At 41.5% G+C, this 20,222-nt stretch overlaps 3 protein-coding genes across 4 annotated transcripts in view; 1 reads left to right on the plus strand and 2 right to left on the minus strand.

Moving 5' to 3' along the window:
• The window catches only part of AKAP7 (A-kinase anchoring protein 7), a 79,643-nt gene that overhangs the window by 31,510 nt on the left and 27,911 nt on the right, over positions 1 to 20,222 (plus strand). For both annotated transcript variants that reach the window (XM_081942859.1, XM_081942858.1), the window contains exon 6: positions 13,046 to 13,155. In XM_081942859.1, the coding sequence (XP_081798985.1) occupies positions 13,046 to 13,155 (110 nt within the window). The remainder of the gene's footprint in view (positions 1 to 13,045; positions 13,156 to 20,222) is intronic.
• Positions 577 to 1,839, minus strand: LOC309385732 (uncharacterized protein; the record flags this gene model as incomplete). The annotated part of the gene is made up of 2 exons (XM_081940437.1): positions 1,696 to 1,839; positions 577 to 1,618 (listed from the first exon to the last, which is right to left on the minus strand). Exon 2 carries the CDS (start codon positions 1,573 to 1,575, stop codon positions 577 to 579), a length of 999 nt encoding a protein of 332 aa, XP_081796563.1. The 5' UTR covers positions 1,576 to 1,618; positions 1,696 to 1,839.
• MSH5 (mutS homolog 5) lies at positions 16,381 to 18,822 on the minus strand (the record flags this gene model as incomplete). The annotated part of the gene is made up of 1 exon (XM_081940438.1): positions 16,381 to 18,822. The coding sequence occupies one exon, from the start codon at positions 18,820 to 18,822 to the stop codon at positions 16,381 to 16,383; it is 2,442 nt and encodes an 813-aa protein (XP_081796564.1).

The raw sequence follows: 20,222 nt of genomic DNA on the forward strand, positions 1-20,222 counted from the left end.
GAGAAATGGGGTCTGGATTCACATGCTTCAGGAAAGAGATGAATAGGTAAAATCATTTAAACACACAATAAATGCAAGGATGAAACTTTTCTTGTAAATGAACTTAAAACATTCCATGGGTTGCTACTTTAAGGTACAGGGAAGGAAGGAAGAAAAAATACTTCTCTTTACTCTGTTTCTGCTGTGAACAATCACTTTCCTTTTGGTGACTATACAACATGCTCCCAGATCCTCCCTGCGAGGTAGGCCAGGACCCTAAGGGTGGGGATGACCGTTGTCTCCACCTGCCCGGAGAAGGGGCGTATCAGGTAAGAACCAACGCCCCATTCTCCCAAGTTGGTGGAGACAGCGGTCATGCATGGGATGTACCAAAGCTGGCGTGTCCCCGGGAGGGCATGAGACTGGCCTAGGAGCTGGAAGAAGGAAGAACCTGTTGGAGGATCCACCTTCCGAAGGCTGCATCTGCTGTTGCATATCTGTCCACCTTGTAATGTCATATAAACGAATTAGGAGTAGACTAGGTAGCTGCCTTGCAGATTTCCTCCACCGCGCCCATGCCGCTGTCATAGCTGCGCTTCACGAGTGAATTGTAATGTTAGGTGGAGGAGTGAGATGGTGCGTGCTGTAAGCTTGAGCAATGGTCAACCTTATCCATCGTCCAATCATGGATGGAGAAGCTTTCAGCCCCTTGTTGGTAGGGTGGAAGGACACGAAGAGGGCTTCGCTGCATCTGAAGACCGCCATCTTGGCGATGTAAATCTTTAACGTCCGCCTGATGGCTAGTTTGTGCCATTTGTGCTTCAGCCTGTGAGACAGAGCAGGACAAAAGTTTCGAAGAGTGAGGTCTAGCGAGTGATGGAATGCTGAGTTCACTTTCAGGACAAAGGTTGGATCGATGTGAAGTACCACTCGGTCTGGATGAAACACACACAGGTCCGATCGGATAGAAAGGGCCGCCAGCTCTGAAACCCTCCGTGCCGATGTTATGGCCACCAGAAAGGCCGTCTTAAGTGTGAGGTGATGTACGGTTGCCGACCTGAGAGGTTCAAAGGGCGGGTCAGTAAGGAAGTCCAGGACTTTGGTCAGATCCCAGGAGGGAAAACGGTGAATGACAGGAGGGCAGAGATTGGATGCCCCCTTAATGAATCTGCGGACGTGAAGGTGCAGTGAGAGGGGCTCCTCACGGTGAAGAGATAGAACCGAAGAGAGAGCCGACACCTGCCGCCGTAAGGTGTTCGGTGATAGTCCCTTATCAAGACCTTGTTGCAGAAAGTCCAGAAGTTGGGACACTGAAGCCTTCAGAGGGTCTACCCCTCGGGCCCGGCACCAAGCTACGAAGGTCTGCCATGTAGATTCGTAGATCCTATTTGTAGCTGGGTGGCGGGAGGCCTGAATGGTATTGATTACAGTCTCGGAAAGATTATCCGCCCTCAGGATCGCCCGCTCAGCCTCCAAGCAGTTAGGTGTAGCCAGCACAGGTCGGGATAGTGGAGGGAGCCCTGATGAAGGAGGGAAGGAATCATTGGTAGAAGCCACTGAGGTTCCACAGACAGTTTGATCAGGTCTGCGTACCATGGTCGGCGTGGCCAATTGGGTGCAATTAGGATGCACTCGGCCTCTTCCTCTATCACCTTCCAAATTACATTCTGAATCAGGGGGAAGGGAGGGAATGCGTACAGGAGACCATGAGGCCACCTGCACCTTAGGGCGTCCGTCCCTTCTGCGCCTGGTGTCGTGTATCGAGACAGGTACCTGGACAGCTAGTGGTTGGATGCAGTTGCGAAGAGATCCAGGATTGGAGTCCCGTACCTGGATGACAGCTGAAGGAATATGCGGCGATTCAGGATCCACTCCGATGTGTCGATCGTTGTGCGGCTCAGCCAGTCTGCTGTGGCATTGTCTGACCCTGAGATGTCCTCGGCGTGTAGAGAAAGAAGGTTGGCTTCCACCCAAGTTCCTAGATGAAAGGCACACTCTATGAGAGACCCCGCTCTTGTCCCCCCCTGGCGATTGACATGTGCCTTGGCCATAGTGTTGTCTGTATGAATCAGCACGTGGGTGTTGTGAAGGGAGTTCTGGAAATGGAGGAGGGCCAGGTGGATGGCCTTTAACTCCAGCCAATTCATACTGTGGGATAAGTTGGAATTGGTCCGAAGACCCTGGGCTACTTGACTCTCCAGGTGAGCTCCCCAACCCCTTAGACTCATGTCTGTCATTACCACGAGACGTGGAGGTTCCCTGGAAAGAAATCCCTGAGCTATGGCCGGGGAGATCCACCAGTCCAGGAAGCGCAGAACCTCTGGAGTCAGGCTAACTTTCACTAGGGAACAGCTGCTGTTGGTCTTCTGGAATGGTAGAAGAAACCACTGGAGGCAGCGGCTGTGAAGCCGTGCCCAAGGGACGATGGAGAAGCAGGAGACCATCTTCCCCAGCAGTTGAGAAAGCTGAAGAAGAGGGACCCGTTGCCTCCTTCGTACCTCCCTGGCTAACTCCCTGAGACTGCTCTGGCGGTCGTGAGAGAGGAAGACTTTCCCCTGAGAGGAGTCTATGAGGGCTCCGAGGTGCACCAGGCGAGACGTGGGGATGAAGTGACTTTCCTCACGATTAATGGAGAACCCATGTCCTGAAACACCTGAAGGGTGTCCTGGAGATCCCTGGGGGCGAGATCTGGACAATAAAAGAATGTCGTCCAGGTAGCACAATATCCGGATGGGCATAGCCCACAGATGGGCGGCTACGACTGAAAGAACCTTTGTGAAGACCCTCAGGGCTGAGGACAGTCCGAAGGGAAGGGCCCGATATTGGAAGTGGTGGCCCGCATGAACGAAGTAGAGAAACCATCTGTGACGCCTGTGTATGGGCACGTGGAGGTAGGCCTCCGTGAGATCCACTGATGTTAGGAGATCGTGTCTGCGAACACTCTCCAGAATTGAGAGGAGAGAGTGCATTTTGAATCTCCTGTACCTGATGAATTGATTTAGAAATTTTAAATTGAGGATGGCCCTCCAACCCCCCGAAGACTTCGGCACGATAAAGAGACGAGAGTAAAAACCCCGCCCCTCTTGGCCTGATGGCACAGGTTGAATGGCCTGAATGTGGAGCAGATGGTGAACGGCCTGCTCTACCAGGAGCCTTTTTTGAGGGTCCCTGGAGATTGGCATGTGACAAATTGGTTCGGAGTGCTGGAGCGCAAATCCAGGAGAAGGCTGAATCTGATTGTGGACCTGACCCATGCGTCGTTGGTGATGTCGTCCCAACGATCCGCAAAGGCAGCCAGACGTCCCCCTATTGGGAGATTCTCCAGGCAGTCACTTCTGCCTCTTAAAGGAACGGTTGGAATTGTCCCTAAAAGGCTTTCTGGGCTGGAATCTCTTGTTCCTGCCTGATCTATTGGAGAAGGAGGAGGTTTGTCTGGGAGGGGCCTGTTGTTGCAGACGGGAGGTGGAAGCACCCCCATCCTGGCCACAAAAGGGCTGCCTGCGGTAAAAGGATTGGCTCCGACCTTCCTGCTTTTTAGTGGCTGGTTGAAGGACCTTCCTTTTATCCTTGGACTCTACCAGAAGGGGCTCTAATGGAAGACCAAAGAGTGATGAAGAGTAAGGAGAGGAAGCAAGCCTCCACTTGGCTCGCGCTTCTGCCTGCCGCTGTTTTAGCCAGAGAAGCCGGCGGGTAGAGATGGAAGATGCAATGGCTTTGGATGCAAATCAGGCCGCGTCAAAGGAGACATCTGCTGTGTATTCTAGGGCCGCCTTAATTTTGTTAATATCCCTGCGAGCCCTAGAATCCCTAGCTGAAAGGCGAGCTTGGAGTTGTCTGGAGGAGCGGAGCGACTAAAGAAGGAAGAGGAGGTGCCCGCTCTGACAGACCAAGCTGAGGCCTGGTGGCCTTTAACCAGAGTTTGTTCTATTCTCTTGTCCTCAGGTCGCAGCGTTTCCTCAAGAGCTGCTGAGGCCGCGTTGGGAGAGGAAAGAGCAACGATAGGTAAGTCAATAGAAGGTACCTCCAAAGCCTTGGCGAGGTCAGGAGAGACGTTGTACAGGCGTTTATCCGAGGCATTGGGGAGGGGGGCAGTACCTGGAGATGCCCATTGATTCTGGACAATGTCTATGAAGAACCATGGTGATGGGATCACTTCCTTCTCCACCGTAGGCTGGGTGAAGAGCGGATCGGTGGTGTCAGCTTTGTCTGCTTCCGCAGTCAGTTGTATTAGGAGAAGGAATGCCTGCGATCTTTCTGGCCTTGAAAAGGAGAGAGCGAAAAACAGCAGGTTTAAACAAACCGACAAAGGGAGATGGATCGGGGGGAAGACCCTCATCCTCCGATAGATTTGATTCTCTGGTCGGGCGATCCTCTCCCCCGAAGACCGACTGTTGGTTGGAGGTGCCGGGTAGGTCGTTCGACGAAGAAGCCGAAAGATCACCATTCCTGCGCCTGGAGCTGGAGGAAGAAGCAAACCTATGAGAAGCAGAACGATTAGAAAACCTGTGTTTAAGGCCAGCAGCAATACCATGTTCAATGGCCTCAGAGATCATATCAGCCATGCCTGGCGAGTAAGAGCGGCAACGGTGGGGGGAGGGAGAAATATCTTCCTGGTAGAGGGGATCCGCATCAGAGGTAATGCTCCTGCCACCATCAGAATCATCCCCACCGTTGGCCAAATCCTCTGTGCCCTTAGCATCCTCGGGCTGCAGGATTCAGGCAGCAGGGGAGATGTCATCCTCCGAATCAGATAATAAGTCAGGAGGAGGGCTTGAATGGGCCCGAAAGATGTGAGGCTTAGTGTGCTTAATCTTGGACCTGGCCTTCTTAGCCGGGGCCTGCATGGCCCTGTCCTCCTCACGAGGGGGAGGATACTCCATGTCCCCCTAGTTAGGTCTGGGATCCTTGGGAGGGGGCTCAATGGTCTCCTCTGGAGCAGTGGTGGTGGGGGCTGGATTCACGGAGACTGGAGGCAGTTGAGGCCCAGGGATAGGAGAGGAGGCCATAGCCAGTACTCACAGTTTCTTGCTCTTCAAAATGGCCTCCGGACAATTTTTGCACCCAAACAAAATGGCCGCTGAGGCTAAAGAGCCTATGGACCAGTGCCACGAGGTAGCCAAGGCTGCGATACAAGTGTGGGCACTGAAGGCCGTGCGGCAAGGCTGGGATGGCTGGTAAGGTGCGTCGGCAGCGGCGGCGTTTTCCAGTGATGCGGCAGCTCCGTGCAGCTTCTGAGGGCTCCCTGCGGTTTTCGGAGGCTTCTGGCGGCGGCAGTTAGCAGAGCAGGCGGCAAGGCAGGGACCTGGATTCCTTCGCTGAGGAGAAAAAGGCGAGCAAGGCCTCCCCCATCTATTGCTGACAATGCAGCTGCTCCGAAAAGCCTTGGAAGTCCGAAGGCAATTCAAGGCAAGCCTCGAAGGTATGAGGCAATACTCTCTAGCCTTCAGATGCTATTGAGAGCTCTTTTTTTGTGAACTCCAGCCGAAAGCCCAGTTCAGAAAACCAAATCAGAAGAAGTAATTCGTTGTTGTTTTAGAGAAGTGCAATTAAATCCAATTAACATGAAAAAACTTAGTCAACATCAAATTTAGTTGAGGAGAAGCGATTAGCACAGCCAGTTCTAATCGAACTGAGTCTAAAAAAGCGGGAGCATGCTCCACAGAGACAATGACATCACTTTGGTAGACTCAGTTCTATTGGTTACTGACTGAGTTAACCCATGCATGACCGCTGTCTTCACCAACTTGGGGGAACTACATTTTTATAGAGAAACCTATTAAAAAATGGCAAACATTCTAAGAAAATAGCTGTTCTGTAAAAGTAAAACAAACCCCTTTTCAAACAGGGTAAGAACAGTCTTTTATTCACATGGATAAACAAAAATAAAGGTAATTAGTCCCAACAGCCCTGGCCAAGAAATCTGAATTGCTTGCTATATCCTAAAAGCAAATGGTGGTCTGTGACAACCGCTCCCAAACCCTTACTATTTATTTCCCAGCCAGGGAGGGCTGGCTAGTATCCACGTCTGCTTTTCCTTGAGAACTGGCTTATTGTTTTCCTTTGCTCTCCTCTCCTTTCCTCTCTGCGCACACGTGCCTCTGGTCTGGGCCTCATCTGTGCCTGCCCCTCATTCAGCTGAGGCCCCGAAGACAGCTGTGTTTCCACCTTCACCTCCTTCTTTTCAAATTTGAATGTATTTTTTTCACTTGCTCTTTCTTCTGTTTCATTCCTCCCCCACCCCCTATTTAATTAATTTAAAAGCCAGGCTTATTCTCTTACGTTCTTGAATACTTTCCTAAAAATTGCAAGAGTGGGAAAAAGAAGATGATGTTATTGAATATGTAACTTCAGTTTTTACAACTTACTGACCACAAGACACAGAAAATCTGTTAGGAATTCTCTCTGTGGTTTTATCGCTAACTATTTCTGTTTTTTGTTGATGAAATTGTTAATCTCAAATTCCTCCTTCCTGTTTTTTTGCACATGAACATTCTGTTCCTAACTTTGCCTGTGGTCGGATGTAGTTGGCTAGATGCTGCTTTTCTGCCTACCTGATTTCCCCCCCCCTATAACTAAAATTTATTTCTGTTAAAGCAACCAAACCTGCTTCAATAGGCTTTGTGTTTGGGTAGCCAAACACTTAAGGAACACAAGTCACTTCAAACAGATGCATCTACTCTACATATGGCTTTTGGATACATCCAGAGGTGGGTGGCCCTGTTTGGCCGAGTAGGTAGTAACTTGGTCGGACACGTGCCCGAACTGGTTCTATTGTCTTTTGCTCTGCGCATGCGCAGAAGCATTTTTTTTTACTTCTGTGCATGCGTGCATAGCGTGAATCAAGCACCCGCAGCCCTGAGTGAACTGGCAGTAAAAGAAGCTGGAACCCACCCCTGGATACATCTCATAAAAACAAATATATATTATTATACGTAATCTGTTTTTGTCTTATTTGTTATTTTTTGTAATCAAAAGAAACATTGCCAACATGGTGACATCATGTCATGTGTTTCCTTTACTAGATATTTCCACAGACAAAACCCCCCAGATTTTACTGCTTCTCTTAGTACAACACTCTGTATTGTGTTTGTCTAATTCCAATGTACTGTTATGGCAATTATATTACTTTAACTGTTAGGATTATTGTTTCATTTTTGTAAAAAAGAGTTATTAGGTTGTCTATTTATTACTGCACGAAAGCGGTTTAGAGGAAGAACAATATAAAGAAATGACAGGAAATGAGAGCAGTTAAGGTCAGCCAACAAGCAGATTATTTGAATTTAATTAGATACTAATCTTGTGCTGGCGTTGTTCTGGTTGCTAATAACTTCTAGCTTTTCCCGAGAAACCTGTGTAAATTTTGGCAGTGAGTCTAATCAAATCATTTTGAAGTAAAAGTTCACACACAAAGCAGGCCTTCAGCATGTATACATATTATATACACTGTAACTATTGTGCATCAGTTTGAGTATCGAACTATACACAAAATAAGTCTAATAATATTTTTACTTGTTCTTAATGTGTTTCTAAATAAGTTTATTTAATAGGCTTTCTTTTTCCTGCTATACCTACCATATTTTTTGTGGGTTAGATGCTGATTGTCTAAGAACAAATCTCTCAGTAGCTGTTAATTGAACCAGTGGTTTTACTGAAAAAAATAATCAGTAAATAAATGAGCAACCTAAGTGCTTAGAAAAAAAATGTAACAAAATGGAATGGAATGAATCCCTTGGGGTTCTAAATGCTGCTTCACAAAGAAATGGCTTTCTGATCACAGTGCAGAAATGTACACTTTAAAACTTACACAAATGGTAAAATATGATGATAGAAATCACCTAGGAAATGAAAAAGTAATAGAAAAAGTAATAGATTAAGTAATTTTATCCTAGATTGCTATTAATTAGAATAAATAATTGCACAGATACTGTGGTTCCTTAAACAGTGAGTTTGTCAAATTTCAGCAGTGTCAAAAGGGACTAAGTTTAGAGGGCAGCTTGATGAGTCTAGAAAGAAAGCCAGGAGCGAGAAGTAGGTTAAATAGTCCTCTATCCTTTATCTGTTCCTCATAGGAATTTCTTTCCAAACTTAAAAAGCGTGTGCGCACTCACACACACACACACACACACACACACACGTTAATAGTGCTGCATTTTCTGCTATTAATTAGGCTCTCACACATAACACACATTTTAATAAACTTTCTCAAGATCAGCCATGGTCAGTGAAGTGCTGCCATCTGCTGTTACACAGTTGTAACATTTGGTGCATCAGCACCTCAACACCTGTAAGTGAAGCTTTTAAAAAAATCTCACGTGCATCTTACAAAAAAGGGAAGGTAAAGGGAGAGTAATTGGAAATACATTTTCATATTGTTAGGCTGTGAGAAAGCATTTATCACAAACAATGACTTTTCTTTCCTTTCCTATTTTGTGCTGACGGCACACAAACTAACAATTGAAAAACTTATGTCTTGAAACTGGGTCTTTATTGACAATGTTAGCAGCACTTACTCTGGCTCTTTGTAGCATGAAATGGGACTCCTATTTCATAAAAGCCTACATTTACTACAAGCGGTACCCAACAATCAGGAAAGGAGGAGGGGAACGCATTAGGAAGTACAATAAATCTTTATTTAAATATAGCTATTAGACACGTTTGTCGTTTCAAAATATTTGTGCCGTTCAAAATCCAAGTAGCTTAAAACTTCCACTTGGTTAGTAGATGTGGTTAATAGCAATGTCAGAATAAATTCAGTAGTCCAAGATCCTTTTGAATCCCAAATTAAATCCCAAATTTCTGCAAAATAAATTCATTATTTCTCAGCTGTTTGCCTATTGGCACATTCGGGATACCCCCTAGGTCAGTGCATGGAGCTCTGCCCGGCTGGAAAGGGGAGTTGCACAAGCGCCTGTCCCGCCCGCAGCCTCACCAAGCCCTTGCGCAGCTCTTCCAGGGCACCGCTGCTGCCCGCTACTGCCCACTGCCGCCGACCGCCTTAGGGATACCCCCCTAGGTCAGTGAATGGCGCTCTGCCTGGCTGGAGAGGGGATTTGCCGGGCGGCTGCTCGTGAGCATGGTTACCTCATGGCTGCTTCACCCCTGAGGCTGTGCCCGACTCTTCGGGAGCCAGTTCACAAGGGAGCAGCCACCCGGCAACTCTCCGGCCAGGCAGAACGCCACTCCCCAACCTAGTGGTATCCCGAAGGCGGCAAGCAACTTGAGCGCTCCCCCCCCCCCGCTCCTGCAACTTGGCACTTTCGGGATAACACTAGGTCAGTGAGCGATGCTCTGCCTGGCCGGAGGGGGGGGTTGTCCAGGGGGGTTATTTTCGGGGGTGAGCTTATATTTTTGCCCACTCAAAAAATGTGGCAAGGCTTTAGTTTTGGGACAGGTCATAATTTCGGGGAAACACGATACTGACTTTCATGTGGCCCTCAAAGGTTTTTTGACATGCAAAAACCAAAAATGAGCAATTCTTTTTTCAACATGGATATGCTTTGGTGATACTGATTGCAGAGGGATCTTTTATTACTGCGCTGTCACTTATAGATAGTTATTTTTCTGGTCACTTCTATAAACTTTCTAGATTTATTAAAAGTTTATAATTTTCACTGTAAGTAAAGTATTTCAGTTCAGTTGCTAAGCAGTTTTCCTTTTTCAATTTTGCACAAATTTTATTTAGTGCTACAACTTCATTTCTGCCATATTTGTTGGACTATAGTTACTGGGGTCATTTTGCCTTTCAACATAAATGTATAACTATAGTTGTGTAACTATAGTTCTGGGGTCATTTTGCCTTTCAACATAAATCTTAAGTTTGTTTGACAGAAAATACAGGTAATCTTCATTTTGCAACTGCCTCATCTAGCAACCGGTTGCAATTACAACAAAGATGAAAATGTGACTTCGCAACTAATTTACATCATTCATAGGTCTGTAAATAGAATAGCACTAAGACTTACAGTGCTTTTACAGCCCTCTCTAAGCAGTTTACAGGGTCAGCATATTGCCCCCAACAATCTGGGTCCTCATTTTACCCACCCTTGGAAGGATGGAAGGATGAATCAACCTTGAGCCTGGTGAGATTTGAACTGCCAAATTGCAAGCAGTCGGCAGTCAGCAGAAGTAGCCTGCAGTACTGCACTCTAACCACTGTGCACCATGGCTCAAACAAGAAAGGAAACAAAGGAAATCCAAAGTAAGATTATAAATAGAATTGTGGTTTCACCTAGTGATCATTTACTTAAGAATCAAGTTGCTGGTCTCAGCTGTGGAACTAAACCAGGACTACCTATAGATTATTTGAAGTTCTGTTGTAGATTTATATTTCTGATTCTAGAAATGTTTAAAATTTGGAACAATAGGGACAAAAATAGTTTTCTCTCTTATCCGTGGTGGTGCAGTGGTTCAAACGCATTATTGCAGGCTAATTCTGCCAACTGCCAGCAGTTTGATCCTGACCAACTCAAAGTTAACTCAGTCTTCCATCCTTCCGAGATCGGTAAAATGAGGACACAAATAGTTGGGGGCAATATGCTAATTCTGTAAACCGCTTAGAGAGGGCTATGAAGCGGTATAAGTGCTATTACTGAATAGGTCTATTAAATAGGTCTATAAGTAACTATTTAGCTGAATGAAGAAATGGACGCGTGAAGACAGAGATAGATAGATAGAACTCAGTTCTGGGCATTCCCAACTTACGTAGTATCTCTGAACAGGCATACGGAAATTTCTAGTTCAAAGAGAAAAATCAGAGGACATGTCTGTGAAATGTTACTGAGGCATGAAGTCTGAATCTAGCTATGTTAACAACTATAAATATCACAGGTTTCTTTGCATAAAAATAAAGCAAAGGAAATTAAAATGGGAAATGAATGTCAGAAGGAGATACTGAGAAATTCCAATAAACCATTGATATTAACATTTAAAGTTTAATATAAGCCTTTCATCAGATAACTGTAGCGTAGCCTATTTTAAAAATTCAAAGAGAACAGTTTTCTGATCCATGATCATATTATATTAACAAAGGAGAATTAAAAACTGGTATCTCAACTGTTCAGTGAAGAAGGTAAGTAAAAAAATGGACTTATGTAGTTCCTATTTTGGTCCAACAAAAATCAATGTGTTCCACAGCAAAATGTGAAGGACAGGATGAATGTATTGAAAGAACCAAGTTAAGGAACACCTATTTCAGTCTCCAGAACCAGATTAATTGCATTTTAAGAATATTGAAGGAATTCGCTTGATGAAACCTTGTGTATTAGATTTTGAGGCACTCTAGAGATCTGAAGTGCCTCATGAATGAAGGAGGGCAAATATTTCTATCTTCCAAAATTGGGGTGGGTGTGGAGGAATCCAAGAAACTAACAGTCAGCATCATAACAATACCTATGGAAATTCTGTAGCGGCTTTACAAATATTGATCTGTAAATACCTTGAAAACAATTTACAATTGCTGGATATCAACGTGCATTAGTCCAGAACAAATTTGGCCAGACTAATTTTATGTCATTATGTCATAAAAATAGTTCTGCTGCACTAACATCCTTCATATATTATGGGATTACTGAAGACAAACTTTACCTTAACTGCAGAAAAGCATTTGACAAAGGACTCCATACTATATTGATTAAAAAGCCATTAGGTATGGGCTGGATGGCATGATCATTAGGTGGATTTATAATTGGCTTGAAAATCATACTCATCAGGTTCTTGTCAGTGGTTCCTCATCAAATTGGAGAGAGAATGCTGCTTGGTTCAGTCTTCTATTTTTCAGAGTTTTAATTAATGATTTGGGCACAGTGGTGGAGGAATGCTTAACAGTTTGCAGATGATAGAAAATGGGATGTGATAGCTAATATACCAGAAGACAGAAATGAAATTCAAATCAAACATACAGAGTGAAAATTGAAAGTGACAACTGCAAAGTTCTTCGGTAATAAAAATCAAAGGTACAGCTTTGGAATACTTGATTTGGTAATAGTGCTTTTGAAAAAGATATTACAGCAGTAAGTGATTGAAAACTGAATATAAACCAACTGATGTATTGAAAGATGACAAACACACTTTTTATATCACATCAATAAAAGTATAATTTCTATATGACAAGTAGTAACCATTCTACTTGGTCAAATCCCATCTTGAGTGTTGTGTTCAGTTCTGGGCACATATTTCAAGACAGATTGAAGAAAACTGAAAATATTCAGAAAATAACGATCATGGAGCTAGAAACGAACTCCTGTGCAAAGACATTGGAGAAGCAAGGCCTTGACAAAAGTTGACTGATAGAGTTCTTCAAATATTTGAAGGGGTATATGAACAAGCATTCCCTGTTCTTTTTAGAGTGCAAGATTCAGTAAGTAACAGGAAGGCAGAATCCAATTCAATAGGAAAAAACAAAACACCCAGAGCACCTTGATCCCCTTTAATGTCTTCAAGTTAAGGCGATACGGCCATATGTTAAGAATGCTTTGATTTAGATTCCTGCACTGAGCAGGATGTGAACTCAGTGGATTTTCCAGCAGCTCTGTGGTTCTACAATTCCCTCTTATTTTAAATATGTTATTATGATAAAAAAGTTTAAACTCTTGACATCTGTCTACGATTTTTAAAAAATGCATTGCAGTAGACTAAAAATAGTTCTGCCTGATCATACATTTGTAAAAGTCACAATAGTGTTTGCTTTACTACTGACACTCCAAATACATTTAAGTTTCATACACAATGTGATTTAGCATTAACATGCCTGAAGCAAATGTGAGCTGACAAGTTTGCTTTCACACATACCAGTAATTGCAAAATGAAGTGTAAGAGCGGTCTCAGAATAAGGCAATACTTGTGTATCAATATATAGCCATGTTGGAGGTAGCATATCTGCTTTCTCCAAGAAATAATCAGCACCATAATTATATGCAATTAATATTACATGTGTAAAATTATATGGCTTAGTTGTAACAATTTTAAAAGTAAAGTGTTCTCTCTCTTCAGTGGATTCTTCTTTTTTTATGAAACAGATATTTCTCATTCTCTGATGTACCTATAAGTACTTCTATTTTTTTGAACCTAGAAATTGTGAAGAAGATGTTTCAAGAAAAAGGTATCGTCATAGATGACAAACTTTTAAAGCCTCACTTGACCTTCATGAAGTTGTCAAAATCCCCAAAACTACAAAAGCAGGTAAAGTAATCACACTAGGGCTTGGGGGCAGTTTGCATTATAAAGATTTAGATTGTCTATAAATAATTTTTATATGATTTTACATTTAAATGTAGCCGAGTGTCAGTAAATCAGTTTTAAGTCTGTTATCAGGAAATCCTGTGTACATTATTTCACAGTTGAAATCTAATCCAACAGACAGCATAATAATCAGATTTTTTAATATTATTAAAAAATGTGTACAAAAACTATTAACTTTAGCTTGTATAGCTGTCTTAAATAAAGAAAATAAAGATTAAGGAAGAGGGCATTTTTAAAAATTCTGTTTTCCTCTGAAATTTTCATGCTTTAAATTATTAGTAATTCCCAACTCATAGGGCTGTTTTTTTATGACTATAAGGAAATACTGGGGCCAAGTACTTATCTGGGCTGTAATAAATATAATACTTCTTTATTGACCTTTGCCTTGATGTCATTATTCATTGCACATATTTATACAATAGCAGAGTTGGAAGGGATCTTGGAGGTCTTCTAATCCAACCCCTGCCTAGGCAGGAAACCCTATACGGTTTCAGACAAATGGCTATCCAACATCTTCTTAAAGACTTCCAGTGTTGGGGCATTCACAACTTCTGGAGGGAAGCTGTTCCATTGATTAATTGTTCTAACTGTCAGGAAGTTTCCCCTCAGTTCCAAGTTTTTATAATTTTATAATGGAGCATCTGGGAAATAATATGTAAATTGCCCTGATGTATAAGATGTTAGAATGATATACCGTAGTTTTCGGACTATAAGATGCACCAATATTTTGAAGAGGTAAATTTTTTAAAAAAGTGTTTACACTCTGCTGGATTCCCAAACCCTTTGCACATCTCATTTTTTTTGTGAAAACGGAGCATGCAGAGGGTTTGGGAGGCCTGCAAAGTGCACCTGGGGCTGGGGAGGGCAAAAACAAGCGACAAACGGGCTGGTTTTTTGCTCATTTTTGCCCCCCCCCCAGCCTCCAGGAGCACTTTGCAGGCCTCCCAAACCCTCTGCATGCTCTGTTTTCACAAAAAAATGAGGCGTGCAAAGGGTTTGGGAACCCAGCAGAGTGCAAACACTTTTTAAAAAAATTTACCTCTTCAAAATATTGGTGCGTCTTATAGTCCGAAAAACACGGTATATCATTCTAACATCTTATACATCAGGGCAATTTACATATTATTTCCCAGATGCTCCATTATAAAATATGTGCAGTGAATAATGACATCAAGGCGAAGGTCCATAATGAAGTACTATATTTATTTATGTTTGCTGATAAGATTCAGAAAAAATATATTTTTAAAAAAGTATGAAAGTAGAATTAAGAATTAATTATATATTTTAGAAATGTATTTATTTTTCTAAGATTATGAATAACATAGTTGAAAATTTTAGAGTAATTTGAACTAAAAAAATACAGTAAGAACATTATTAGCAAATCTGTTTGTTATGATATATATGATTTTAGAGCTTCCTCTTTCTTCTGAATACTTCTAGTTTTACTGTATTATCAAATTTTCTTTTTTCACTATGTATTAAGAAATTTAAATGTAAAGAGATACAGCTCCATTTTATAGGATAATAGTTGTCTCATTACTAGCAAGTGTTCAAAATAAAAAATATAAAACTAATTTAGAAATTACAAAAAGTTCATGTATGATTTTATTTGTGTTTTCATCTAAACAGGACTAGTATCTCACTCTTGATCTAATGTCAACCATAATGAATGCTTTAAATGTATATGGAAGCCATAGGTTCCCACTGTGTATGCAAAAACAAACTAAAAAGAGAGAGAAAGAGAAAAATATAATCTAGTCTTGATCATATACTGCCATCTATGGTTGTGCCTGAACGAATTCAATTTGTCATGTATTATAATTGTATTTTAGTAAACAGTAATAAAGGTATTGTTTCGGTATGCAAAATATCTGAATGTTCTGAATTAAAGATTTTTATTGTAAAGCTAAAAAAACTGGGATATTTGAAAACAATATCAACATGAAGCATTGTAGATTTTATTTTTAGAATACCAGCATACAAAAACATTTAACATACACAACAAAGCAAAGACAAAATTACTATTAAAAAGGAATATTAATACCAATTTCTTTGCTTTTAAATGTTTTTGCATTGTATATTTTCTGGACTATTTTTGTGTTATGGACATATTTAATGCACGTAACACAAATTTAGAAATTATTTATCAGTGGAAAAAACCTAAACATAATCCACTTGTGTGTCAAAATATTGACAAATATGTTTATAAAATTCAGGGAAATATATAAATAATCTTCTAAATTTAATTTCATCTATAATTTATTCACGAATACCCATTAACAGTTCATCAAATGTAACAATAGCTGGTTTGCAGCTATTAGGTGGTTAATAGGTGGTTTGCAGGATCAGGATCATAGTTTTGTCATCTCCCATATATGACAGAATGGGATATGCTGGTTGGATGTGACAAGTGTCGGGTAAAACATAATAAAGGCCTGATGGATGAAACTCAGTTTGGTGCATTATGAATTTTTCAGGCTTTTTGTCTGAAGAAATAAGTGGCATTTTTTTCTGATGTACTTCCTACTTTGTAACAATTCAGTGTACACTAAACTATATAGTTCAGACTTATTTTATTTGTATTACAATTACTTAGCGTATTTTTCAGAGTATAAGATGCACCGGAGTATAAAACGCACCAAGATTTTGAAGAGGCACATTTTTTAAAAAAGTTTTTGCACTCTGCAGACCTCCCAAAAATGGTCTATTTTTCGCAAAAATGCCCCCCCCCTCCAAAAGGGCATGAATAGCCTTTAGGATGCTTGTAGAGTGCTCCAGGGAGAGGGGGGGCAAAAATGAGCAAAACCCGGCACATTTTGTTCAAAAACAGGCCTGTTTTTTGTCCCAAAAAAGAGGCATGCCTAGCCTTTAAGAGGCTTATAGAGTGCTCCTGGGGGCTGGGGGGGGGGGTAAAATTGAGCAAAAAACAGCCCTCTTTTCACTCATTTCTGCTCTCCCCAGCCCCCAGGAGCACTATCGAAGCCTGCTAAAGGCAATGCACAGCCATTTTGGTGACGGGGAGGGGTTTTGGGAGGCAGAAAATGCTATATTTAGTGTATAAGATGCACCCAGATTTTCAGCCTCTTTTTTGAGGGAAAAAGGTGCGTCTTATACTCCAAAAAATACGGTATATGCGCTCTATTCAAATCACTCTAGGTTAATAGGTTACAGTATGGAAGCTGAAGAAGGTAGTACCTCTTGAATCATAAACTCCTTTATATCCACTTGGGAATTATCAAGATCTAGGGAGAGGAATTTATCCACCAGAGATTTGCAATTTTGCATCTGTTTCTCTTTTGAGGGGTTGTCAGTACGTTGGATAGGTTTTCCATTTCGAAACAGTTCTGATACTTCAACTCCTCTGTCAATAATTTTGGAAGGCATGCCAGCCAAAGCTGCAATATTGGCTGCATGGCTGACAGTGGACATGCCTTCTTTAATCTGATAAAAAAATACAAGCTCATCTCCATCTTGGTGGGTATCCATAGTCAGATATTGCACAAGAGGAGTGTGGGGCAAGAGCTTTAGTTGCATCAGGCTATGGAAATTAGTGGCAACAAAAATGTGTGGGCACTGGCTCACTTGTGCAATCCAATGCCTTAGAACAGCAGCCAAAAGAGAGAGGCCATCTATAGTATTTGTGCCTTTGCCAAACTCGTCAATTAACACCAAAGAGTTTTCAGTGGCATTATTCACTGCTTTGGCTATCTGGTTAAGATCAATCATGAAAGTGGACAGTCCAAGAGATACTGATTCTCTGCTGTGGATCCTTGTATAAATTCCATCTATAGGTCCTATTTCAGCTTCAGTAGCAGGGACATAACTGCCAATTAGAGCCATAAATGTAATAAGACCTACTTGTTTTAGGTACACACTTTTACCAGATGAATTAGGCCCAGTAAGGAGCTTAATCCGTCCATATGTTTCACTGCTGTCCACTGAATTAGGCACAAACGTTTTTGCGCATAACTCTATCAGAGGGTGCTTTCCATCTTTTATGTGAATAATATGAGAATGAGAGAAGCTGGGTCTGGTATATCCATTCTCTCGAGCCATGACTGCCATGGATAATAGCACATCTAAATGTGCTGTATATTCAATCACATCACTAAGTACTGCAGATTTTTCCAGGATCTTAGACTGTAGCTGGTACATGATTAATGTTTCCTGATCTCGTATTTCACAATGAAGGTCACCAAGCAAACTATCCAACTCTTTGGTCCTGGCACTGCGATAATGCAGCTTTTCTTCTGATAAGAACATAAAATCTAGACCTTCAATCTCAAAGTCAGTCTTGCTCGCCATTGTGGACAGCCGTGGAATAGAGAGTAAGAACCCTATCAAAGGAATATAAATAACACTGCAAGATGGGATCCTATTATCCAGGTCCTCTAGTTCTTTGCGAGCTACCTCTGTGAGGAAGTCTGAAAGCCCCACTAGTTTTCGTTTCTTCTCATCAATTATGGGGTCCACATTTGGTCTGACAATGAAGTGGTTTTCCGAGATGCTGCTTTCAAAATCTACCACTTTGCTAATTAGGCTGGCTATATAGTGTAGATCATCAGTGAAAACATGAGAAATTGTCTGGAAAAGCTCAATGGTGCTTGGGAGAGAGCGACATTTATCTCTTAGGCACACAGCACTGTAAACAGTTTTGTAAAGTGCCTGCCAGTCGCTTACCTTTGTGTTAGAGAGAGCCATCCTCTTAAGAATCAGAGGTACATTTTTTATATTTTTGAGACATTCCTGTAAGGTCAGAATTGTTTCATGGTTCTGAGCTAACAAAAAGAATTGGATAACATCCAGTCGCTTATTAAGCTCTGTAAAGTTGCTGGTGGGCCTCATGAGCCACAGTCTCATCAGTTTTTCTCCCCACTTGCATCTACAGTGGTTCAGAATTCCATATAAGCTCAGGCCTTCTTTCTTCCCAGTGGCCTGCTTATACACAGAAGGATGTATTTCACTTTTAAAAATTTGCAGTACACAGTAAGTGTCTTGATCCACATTTACGGTGTCTGTCAATACAAACTTTTTAAAGGCCAAGATGGGGACAACAACATGACTATCTTCTAATTCAACTCCAGGCCTTCTCCTGTCAAGGAATTTTAGCAGACCTCCTAATGCTCTTAGCACAAGAGGGCTCTCAAAAGGTAAAATAGAGGACAAATAGAGAATTTTTTCTGTTGCTGTCATGTGAGAAGGGACAAAAGGGAATTGCCTAGATAGAATCCTTTGCTTGCTCACTTCCAAACCAAAATCCATATTTGGATAGAGGACAACCTCTAGTTTTCCTCCTTCTGGCTTTTCTCCTTCAGTGGTACCTATATTGGTCAGAAATTTGGCAATGTTAGCATCTTGTTTGGCACTACTCAATATACATTTGGGAGAGACCTCATCTACCACTCTCTGAAGCAGTTTAAGGTCTTCGTTGTCAGGTGTGTCAGACATGAAATATACCGAGCAGTCTCCAGTGTCATAGTAAACAATTCCCAGCTCACCTCCATACCACAAAACACACAGGTAGATTTCAGATGGCCCTTCATCTTCTTCAGTGACATGCTGAGGTTGGAATTGGCACTGGTTGGAAAAAGTAGCAGCAGTACTCATTTTCCTTAACTTCAAAAAAGTTCAAGCATCTGTGTAGTTGGATACACAATATTGTATTAGTGGTTCATCCTTTATGGAACATGTGTGCAAAACGAGGGTTATATAATCATTTTAATCTAGAAGCCATATATCAAAGAGTAAAAATGCCCAGGATAAAATAGTGAATGGATCAGGACAAAATCTAATTAATACAAGATAATTTACATATGAACACTCTGAGGGCCCCATCCACCCTTAACATTAATTTATTCCTTGCGTCCAGTTTTAAATTAAAATGCAACATTCATACAGCAGGTCAATAATCTTTCTTTTTAAAAGAAAGACTTCAAAATTATTGTAATATTGTTAGATAAGTAGTGAATAAAAATACTTTTGTTTTGCATTTTGGAATCAAGACTGAAAGTACATATGCTTTCCAGAAGTATTCTTAAAGTGAGACTACTGATATTTGTAATCTTTGAAATAGAAACTCTAAATAGAAATATTGTGCACAATAAATATGCAGAACCAAATGTGTATGTAAATATACAGATATTTCCCTTTTATAGAAATATAAATTCTGGACAGCAATATATGAACCAGATTAAATTTTAGCTAACAACAGTTATTCTTCTGCATGATTGATATTATATTATGGGTTTTGTATACATAATTTAAATACGTGAAAAAATTCACATAATAGATGCCAGTTCATTATGCCAGTCACAGTAAACATTTTCATTTTGTCTGCATTTGGTTTCATTTTATTATTGACTGCAGGCAGCCAGTCCTATAAGGGAACTTTAAGTTGTCATACAGGAATAGATTTGGGTGTCAGACTCAGAATTCTGTATCTCCTGATGATACCCCACCAGATATTTCATATAAATATTGAAAAAGTTTGTAGATAGGCTGAAGCAATTACAGTATTTTTCACTCCATAAGACACACTCCCCCCCCTCCCAAAAAATGTAGGTAGAAATGTCTGTGCGTCTTATGGATAGAATGGAGCTGGTCTTTTTGTGAATAGCAGCTGGGCTACGGCAGCGGAGTCCTTTTACAGTGCTGAACCCACCCTCTTCTGTCTTTGTCATTGCCCGCCTCTGTGGTCCTCTCAGGCTCTACCTCCCCCCCTCACTACACTGCTGCTCCATATTCGGTGCTCCATATGCACAGTGAGATGGTGCTCCATATTCATATTTTGTTCTTGTTTTTCTCCTCTAAAGTTAGGTGCGTCTTATGGTCAGGTGCGCCTTATAATGTGAAAAATATGGTAATATCTCCCTGAGAGATATCTCTTAAGGGATCCATTGTGCTTAAGATATCTAATAATTGATTCCTTTAAAGAACATAGTATGTTTATTCATAGTATATTTATTTATTCAGAAATTTACGGAACTGAATAAATCTTCTCTAATAAC

This window comes from Natrix helvetica (genome assembly GCF_964273705.1).
Source record: "Natrix helvetica genome assembly, chromosome: 2".
Classification (NCBI taxonomy): domain Eukaryota; kingdom Metazoa; phylum Chordata; class Lepidosauria; order Squamata; family Natricidae; genus Natrix; species Natrix helvetica.